The sequence below is a fragment of the Nylanderia fulva genome, unplaced genomic scaffold (assembly GCF_048542155.1).
Source record: "Nylanderia fulva isolate GAGA-0341 unplaced genomic scaffold, ASM4854215v1 Scaffold8, whole genome shotgun sequence".
Taxonomy (NCBI): Eukaryota; Metazoa; Arthropoda; class Insecta; order Hymenoptera; family Formicidae; genus Nylanderia; species Nylanderia fulva.
In genome coordinates, this window is record NW_028190916.1 from 765,630 (window position 1) to 775,002 (window position 9,373).

The following is a 9,373-nucleotide window of genomic DNA, read 5'->3' on the forward strand; positions in this document are numbered from 1 at the left end:
CTGCGTCAAAAATATATGAGTAACACCATCTTAAATTCATCAAGTCAGCATCGTTCCCCAATCAGAGAAGGAAAGATAGAAAACCTACTGTAAAGCGTCGGCGAAGAGCGTATTACGTTTCGTGTGAGCCGATATTTGTTACAAGTTCTTATATAGATGATGAAGAAGCGTTCGCCGTGCACGAGCTCAGGCAGCCCAAGAATGAGTGCTGGCCCTTTGAGGGCCCTATTAACAAGTGGCCCCCTGCGGTCGCCGCCGCCGCTGCAGCGGGGCCCAATCAGTTTGTGAATCCAATTCGGAGCCCTAACTTCGACTTGTTTTATGTAATGCCCGCGATGCCAGAATCAATTAGCTATGGCACTCTCCTATTTTGCGTATGCATATATACGCAACGTATACGCATAGCGGGCGATCCCAACGAGCCGAAACTTATTTGCAACTGTCCTGCGCGAGTTAGAACGGCCGAAAATGGACGGGAAAGACCGGTTCCGGCCGCGAGTTTAGGCGGAAATTAAATAGCTCGGAGCAAACGAGGATCGCAAAACATTGCTGCTCACCTCCGACCGTGCGGCGAATTAGGATCGCTAATTCTTCCACTCGGATCCCGCGGATTTTTGACACGAGCGACTTGTAAAGACCCAAGGAATAATGCGACTGGGTAACGAATAGCGTCAAAATCTTCTTTCGAGTGTTTAAGCAACGATTAAATTTAATTAAATCAATGGAATGTATGCATATCTCAAATTTATCTGTAAGAATATTAAGATCAATTTAAGATACGCTGAAAAAAATTGTTAAATTAATGAATATTTATTTTAACACTGCCAAATAAATCATTGATTTGAAACAAATATAGCAATATAGAAATAAATATTTATTCGAATTCAATACAATTTTTATTTTCTTTTCAGTGTATACATATATGTATATTTTTAAAATTTTTATTTTAATACGATAAAAATAGAATATTGTATTACATATGACGTGCATGTAAAATAAATTGTGTTAATTATCGGGAAAGAAGTAAAGTAAAAAACTATGGATTCTTCTAAACAAAAATTATCGGAATGTTCCATCCAAAAACTTATCAGATACGGAACGTTAATCAATAACCATTCAATGTTGATTAACATACAAATTATCGTGAACTATTATAATTGCCATGAAAAATGGCCGGCCTAATCATATCTTCAATGAGATAACGAGAGTCGCGAGATTATTTTGTAAGTGGAGAGATGCGACGATCAGAAGTACGTCGTCGTGGCAAGCGCGATGCGGTCAATTAGACGGACTATCGTTACGTGTTTTAATGAGAATTTGACGCGGAGTCGAAGGTATATAAAAATGTTTTATATCCTATGAAACCTGGACACCGTTGTGCCGTCAATTAGGAGCCCATGCGCCGCCCATAATCAGCATATGCAACGTGACGTATGCGAGGCCCTTAAACCGATAATCAAAAAACGATTGATCTCGACTTATTTTGGTAATAAAAATGCCGCAATATGCCTGTTAGGCGTCAACAATATTTTCATATTTATGCAAAACGTTTTTTTTTTTTTCAAGATAAATGAGATGCTATGCAAATGCTCATTGACTGTGTATACAGTCGCAGGTGAAAATATTATATTAAATGAAAAGAACATTGATGACTAATAATTATAATTATATACATATTAAAATAATATCTCATGCAATATCAAATAAAATCGGAAAAAAATAATTCAGCATCTTTTATTATTTTATTTTGATATATTTTCTTTATATATAATTATAATCCCCTTTATAATTATAATTCCCAATAAAGATAGGGAATGAGAAATATTAAAAAAAACATTGAAAAGAACATTGAAGACTAATAATTAAAATTACATATTAAAATAATTTCTTATGCAATATCAAACTAATTAAAATATGCATGATATATTTTCTTTATAATTATAATTATTACGACAAGCATTTTATAATCCCCAATAAAGATAGGGAATGAGAAATATTTAGAAAAACATTAGAAGCAAATTGACATCGACAATTATAATATCTCGATCAAATTCTAATTGAAAATTCCAAGAATCTCAATGAATGAGCGCATGCATCTCATTGTCAGCGTGCGAATAACTAAATGTCAATCGGCGCGTGCAATAACGTCTGGCATTAGAGCACACGTTTCACTTATTAGACTAGTAGAAGAGGAGAGAATCGGTGAGACGGTCTGCACGAGCCGCCGAGAAAGGGAAAAGGAGGAACACACATATATCATGTTTGTTTATATCTACAGGGGGGTCATCGCGCGCGCAACAATACGGCAATTTGGCCGCGACCGATATGAGATCTCACGACAATGAGGACGAAGACGACGACGATGACGACGTTGCTTTCCCACCCTTGGGTGCAGTCCCGGAGTAGACGGGTGAACGCACGGCTCTCTTCCGTCTCTGCTTCTCTTTTCCTCCGGCTCTGCGATGCCGCATCGATTTAACGGAGACCCGTGCCACGATCCCACGAGCCCTACGTGCGTGCGAACGCACCTATACACGCGTGCATGTATCACAGCGACGACGCGTGTACCTGCCGCCCGTCGTTCATTTCGAGAATCCAACGCGATCTTATCTGCCATGCGGTCGTCCCGACCCCCGCAAAGAGAATCTTTGATTTAGTGTAAAGGGGAAGAACGAGAGAGGAGAATTGAAGAATGAGGGAGAGATAGAAGGGCGGTAGACAAAAAGGGCATCCTGTTTCAGCGAACTGCGACTATAACGTGAATTCCGCGAGAACCTCGCGTGCTTTTATAAATTTTGCTTTAATAGAATAATGCCTATAATTTAGATTTTTATATATATTATAATTATGGTGACCATCCGTCCTTTAATTTAAAGGATAAGTTTTTATTTTGAATAGTTGTCCTTTAAAATTCATTTTTTTCAACACTCAATTTTGTTCTTTATTTTAAAATTATGTCCTTTATGTTACAATTTTATCCTTTATTTTTTATTTTGCGTTTTTATATCTAATGTTGTATACTAACATGAGAATTTGTACAAAAAATAATAGAACTTCTTATCCGAAATCTATTTAAAAAGTCAAGTATTTGTTCAGAATCAAACTATAAGATTATATATACCTTTAGACTTTTGATAGTCATAATATTATTTTTTTTTTGCTCGTCGATCTTTACTTTAGTTACAAACTGATTTGGAAACATGTTGAAACAAAGTTCTAAAGTTTTCAGATTTGTCCTTTATTTTCTCTCAGAAAATGGTTACCGTAATTATAATAGAAAAATATACTTTTCATTTTTGAATATTATAATACAAACGTTTTCAACATCATGAATCGCAATAATACAACCCTTAACTCAACTATAAATATTTTTTATATTACATTCACATGAATGTAAGAATCATCAATGTTCTTAGCATTAAAAAATCAATAAATATTTATATCATGTCTGCAGTATTTTAATTTATATTTATATTATATTTATATATCAAATTTTTGTTTTATTCTTTAGATCAGTTTGCAAAATATTTTACTTTCTTTTTACATTGATATGCTAAAGCATAAATACGATTTAAGTAAAAATTGTTGATTTGATTATTTGTTTTTAATATTCAACATTTTAATTTTTATATATCCTCGTTATATACATAATTTATTAAAATACAATATAATTGAAAAAAAATCAATTATAAACATAATATATAAATATAACATAAATATAATATAAATTATATTATAATATAAATAAATATAATATAAATAAAATAAGTAAATTATTTAAGACTCACGTCTTTTAATGGAACTTTGAATGCTATGATATTGGTGCCCTTGATCACGTTACCAAAAGGTTTGTACTCTAACCATCTGTAATCACAAAAATTGCAATAATTATAAAATTAATAATAAGCAATATTATATTTTTGCATTAATTCGATAGCAGAAATAAAGTCCAATAAAACGCAGATAGTTTCATTGAATCAGATATAAAGCTTTTTCACAACAAATATTTTAACAAACATTATAAATATGTATGTCATTATCAATCATCAAATTTTGATTTATCAGTTCCTATTGTGTTTGTACATATATTCGTGCAGATATTCCACATAGAGAACTTTCTCTTAGAATTTACCCTAAAAATCATGATAATCGAGAGACAATATGATATTGGAAGAATTTTATAAGAATTTCTCTGATTAATAATATATATATATATATATATATAAAATTTATCACAATAAAAAAATATTAATAAAATCTATCACGATAAGATATAAAATATGTTCGATTAATTTTACTATGTACATATTAATATTTTTTAAAAAACCACTCCTCAATGTTTAAAGTCGACCAGACTGGCAATAATTTATTATAAATAATTATTTGAAATACAACAACGTTTCGGCTGTCATTGCAGCCCTTTTCAAGTACATCTATAAAAAGTTCAATCAAAATAATTATAATTTAATACACTTATTCGCAACAATTAATTATACATTTAAAAACAAAAATGTGTTACATACCAAATTTAAAACAGTAAATCAACTTCTATGCAAACTACCGACAATGTTAACGCTTGTTTTGATGAACAATGTAAGACTGACAGAAGTAAGCACATATTAAATAGATGTTAACTGTTCACAAGAATCTTAGTCACTAAGCGTTAAGAAGATAGAGACGAAACTAAATGTGTCTTTCGTAATTTAAATCGTCATAATAAAGTCAAATAAATAAAAATAAATAAATAGGTGGATATAAAAATAAAAATAAAATTAAAAGTAAAAATAAATATAAAACGACTTAAATAACGTCAAGAACACGATCATAAATCCCACTGAAATTCTCCGTATCTTTCTGTAAATTAATACTTTTTCCTTGTTTTTTTATGTAAAACATTTCTGCAATTTCTCTTTTTCTTGTCTGTTTTTCCTCATGCAGAATCACCGGAGAATCCCAACGGAACTCATGATCGTTGCAAGTCCGATGTAAACTAACGACAGAATGCAATGTCTTGTCTTTTTTTATGTTATTTCTATGTTCTTTAATGCGCGTTTCTAAATTGTTGCGAATAAGTGTATTAAATTATAATTATTTTGATTGAACTTTTTATAGATGTACTTGAAAAGGGCTGCAATGACAGCCGAAACGTTGTTGTATTTCAAATAATTATTTATAATAAATTATTGCCAGTCTGGTCGACTTTAAACATTGAGGAGTGGTTTTTTATTAATTATTACTGGCAACCTTAAGGATTATTATTTATTTAATATTTTTTATTGTGGTAAATATCAATCAAAGAAACTCTTATAAAATTCTTCCAATCCCATACCTATTGTCTCACGATTACCATGATTTTCAGGATAAATTATAAGAAAAGATTTTCGTATCGTGTATACACATATGCTATTTTTTTCTCTATTTATTTTCTATTCCTCTTAATCTAAAAATATGAATGATACTCAATTTCCACTAATTACGTACTTAATTCTACGAAAATACATTATCTCTAATTCATTCTATTCCAACATCTTTAACGATATATCGCTATGAAAATTAGACACTCGACGCGATATAATTATTACACACACATATCTAAAAAAAGAAACTCACGATGCCCAAGTAAACATTAACATTTTCGGGCGCGCACACTAATGAACTAAAAATGAAATTTCAAAATTCGGCGAGTTAAAGTACATAAAATGCCATCTGCAATAAACGGCGGGAAATTACACGAGACATTCGTGCTCGATCGGTTAATCAGCTGTCTCGAGGGTAGCGTCGAATTTCTTTCCGAATTAACAAAATCTCAACTATTCGCTCTATATTGACATTAGACACGTCACAGGCGCTATTTCATTCTCGGATTAATGATCGCGTACAATTGTCGCATTACCGGCACTATCGCAGGATGTATTTCGGACGCAAGAAAAAAATCGGCGAAGCATAACCTCTTCGCAATGTGACTACGCTTACGATCCCGATTCACGAGCGATTTCAACTATTGCGAAACAGTCGGCGAGCCTCGCCGTGCGGCGAATGGAAAATCGCTTACCTGTCCGGCACCGAATTCGTCATATTTGCCGTTCACTCAAAAAGTCTTCCCGCGAAACTAAGGACATGACACTGAAACGCAATACCACCATCACACAGCACACACACGCAGCAACAGCAGCAGACGCGCGGACTCGACCGACGAAGAGTTCGATAGATCGATCTCTCGATTCTTCGCGCGCGATATCGACGCCTCGATTAATCGTTATATCACTTATTGTTAATAGGTATTTTGTTTTTTCGACATTTTTTACATCAAGGATGTCTCGACGCTACAAATCATTATCACGTGCGATTAGTAAGTGCGAGAATCACACAATATTTTAATTTCCGATTCGGAGATCTCGATTTTATATTTGTATATATTATGCGAATTGAATTTAGCCGGGAGATTAAAATCGAATCAGTTTTAACGGAACCGGAAGTTCGAGATTTTTACGCGCCATGTAACGACTGCGTCGAGACGTTTCGTGATGCAAATTTAATTGTGTGTCGTGAGTGTCGAAGAAACGAAATAAATTGTTGTAATTAATATCATCATTCTAATTAATATTGTGATCGCTATAAGGGATAGCTATGGTTATGTTAAGATAGAAACATTACAAACTAGATTTCTTTCTATATCCGAGTTATGGATGCGGAAATTGCTTAGAATAAATTCGCAAATAATATTTTCTTATCGGGAGTATCAAGAAAAATATCGGGCGATTGTTTTATTATATTTTACTTTACTATATCGCGTAGTGTAAAGTGTGACAGTCTTTATAAAGGAAATTCTACACAATCACATCTGAAAGAGCATCATTAAAGTAAGTAGACCCAAGTATTGTGCTAACCTATTCACCATTTTTTTGCATAGGGCATCTCTTAAAATTTATTTAAAATATTCATTTTATTTAGATACAAAAATTTTATTTATGTTATACATGTATAATTACTGCGTTCGGATATGATTAATTATAAAAAATATGAGATCAGTGACATTTTTCAAACAATTCAAATTACTACAATTTAATTTACTATGCCTGCCTTACACAATAGAACATATATAATTAAAAAAAAGATTCTTATACTATTTATTAATTTAACATTTTTTTAATTAGCAAATGATATAAATATATTTAAGAAATATTATCTTTTTAAGGCACAAAATTCAAATTATAGAAATGCGTCACAAATTTTAAATACATATGATATTAATTCACAAACTTTATTCTGTACAAAAGTGAAATTATTTTTTATTTGATTAATACAAAGAAAACTATCACAATCTGACTTGATCAAGAGTCAGTAATATGTTCATGACGCTTTATTAAATGACTGGACATTGTTGTGAAGAATGTTGTGAATATTGTTGTGGATGTTGTGAATATTGTTGTGGATGTTGTGAATATTGTTCATTTTGTTGTCCATATGTTCGTGCATATTGTTGTACATATTGTTTACTTTCCACCTCTAAAATCCTGGATAGTATTTTATGTTCCACATCGAGAAGTTCGGCAGGCTTTTTATACTAAAATAAAGAAAAAACAAATAAATAATGATAATAAGTCATATAAATAAATATAATTAATATAATAAACAATATATACAAAACATGTATATAAAAAAATGTCTCATACCGTTATAATTAAAGTATTATACTGATGCACAAATGATAGTCTTTCCTGTTCTGGTTTTAATCCAATTCGCTCGAGGTCTAGAATCTTTATTTTCTTGAAGTACTTTCTGTTAGTTGTACGTACAGTTATAGTGTCATCTTTTTCTACAGTAACTTTATATATATAAGGAGGATATGGTAAATTCATAATTCGCCATTCCAGGGCCGTTTTTGTTATTCGTTGTATAATAAATGGCTGCAATTAAAAAATAAATTTAGAAAATACATTATGCATATTACCTGTTTATAAATATCACACTTTAGATTTTAATTAATTAATGTTGAAATAGATATTTCAACTTATATATTTATAATAGAAAAATAACATACAGCTTTTGAACTTTCTCGTATTCCGATTTCCATACTATTTTCATTAGGTTCAGGATCTCCAATTTCTACGGTCCAACCGAGATCTGTACCAAAACTATTTTTCTTCTTCCAAATTCTTCGCATTACTACATGGGTATCTAGATTATATTCTTCTACCATTTCTGCCCCATTTTGAAATAAAGAATGAACTTTTCTATGTCCTATAATCAAACATAAATCAGTAAATTATTTACATTTATTGAACATATACATTGCATTTATTAAACATTATGCAAAATTTAATTTTAAATATTTTAATATCAGGACATCCTTTAATCGAAAGAACAAGTATACAATTTGATGTATTACAAAAGAAAATATCACATATAATTTCACATATATTTGAGTATGACAAATATATTAATTTGAAATTTATTAAGAAAGCAATGAAATTGTTTCGAAAAATTTAGTAGCACTGTGACATGATGTAATTAAGAAAGTATTGTTTCTATAATTTCATATGTATATATTTTATATATCTTTTATAAAAGATTACATATATATTTGGAGGTTAGAAGCACATAACTTGTAAATTATAGGTCTGATTTAATAATCATGACTATATTTAATTATTCTTACCATTCTCAACAAAGACAGTTATCTTGGAATTATATATGTATTTTAACCATGCTTCGGGCGTCATTTTTACTCTGTAAAGATTTTGTTTCTTAGCAACCACAATCAGATATGTCAAAATAAATATAAAGTAGATAAACGAATGAATAAAGAATATTAAATATCAAGAACTTACTATATAACGAACGAAATATACAAAGCAACATAATCCTATATCGCTGAACGATCTCTCTGTTACCACGTGCTACTATTATATACTGTGCTACTACTTCCGGATTCCACTTCTACTTCCTTCCTTCTCTGGCTTCTCCCAACCGGAATTCAGCGGCTGCGTATTCGTAATTCGAGAGTTATAATTTTTGACGTTAACATTGAGCAATATATCAAAAAATTATGTACATATTTTTCAAATTTGTTTTTTATAAAAATATTTTATTATTTATTTTCCAGCTCAAAAGTCATTATATAAAGATGACTTACTAAATATTTAAATAGATATATTTTGTCAGTAAAGGGATAGGGCGTAAAGCTTACAATTACATATATATTTTCAAGAAATATTAATTTAAACAATATGACGTTTTTAAAATGGAAAAATATTTTATATGCATATATAAAAATTTCACATATATTTAACTTTTAATATCTCAAAGATGTAAAGTGTTCAATGCGTGCAACTTGAGAATATATATATTAATACATACTTTTATAACATAT

General features: G+C 30.7%; 2 protein-coding genes across 2 annotated transcripts in view; both read right to left on the bottom strand.

Moving 5' to 3' along the window:
* LOC114929518 (uncharacterized) overlaps positions 1 to 6,179 on the bottom strand; it is a 51,068-nt gene extending 44,889 nt beyond the window's left edge. The window contains exons 1-2 of the mRNA XM_085489178.1: positions 6,053 to 6,179; positions 3,789 to 3,864 (exon numbers count right to left, since the gene is read on the bottom strand). Of these exons, the coding sequence (XP_085345304.1) occupies positions 3,789 to 3,864; positions 6,053 to 6,075 (99 nt within the window). The 5' untranslated portion in view covers positions 6,076 to 6,179. The remainder of the gene's footprint in view (positions 1 to 3,788; positions 3,865 to 6,052) is intronic.
* A 1,066-nt stretch (positions 6,180 to 7,245) lies between these two features.
* Positions 7,246 to 8,934, bottom strand: LOC114929525 (protein DPCD). The gene is made up of 5 exons (XM_029301096.2): positions 8,832 to 8,934; positions 8,660 to 8,730; positions 8,042 to 8,241; positions 7,674 to 7,907; positions 7,246 to 7,564 (listed from the first exon to the last, which is right to left on the bottom strand). The coding sequence occupies exons 2-5, from the start codon at positions 8,721 to 8,723 to the stop codon at positions 7,364 to 7,366; spliced, it is 699 nt and encodes a 232-aa protein (XP_029156929.2). The 5' UTR covers positions 8,724 to 8,730; positions 8,832 to 8,934; the 3' UTR covers positions 7,246 to 7,363.
* Positions 8,935 to 9,373: the final 439 nt, after the last annotated feature.

Coding starts and splice junctions, on each gene's coding strand:
- LOC114929525 (XM_029301096.2), bottom strand. CDS start 8,723: ATGACGCCCGAAGCATGGTTAAAATACATATATAATTCCAAGATAACT. Junction 7,908..8,041: donor TACGAGAAAGTTCAAAAGCT/GTATGTTATTTT, acceptor TTTTAATTGCAG/CCATTTATTATACAACGAAT. Junction 7,565..7,673: donor ATAATACTTTAATTATAACG/GTATGAGACATT, acceptor TCTTTATTTTAG/TATAAAAAGCCTGCCGAACT.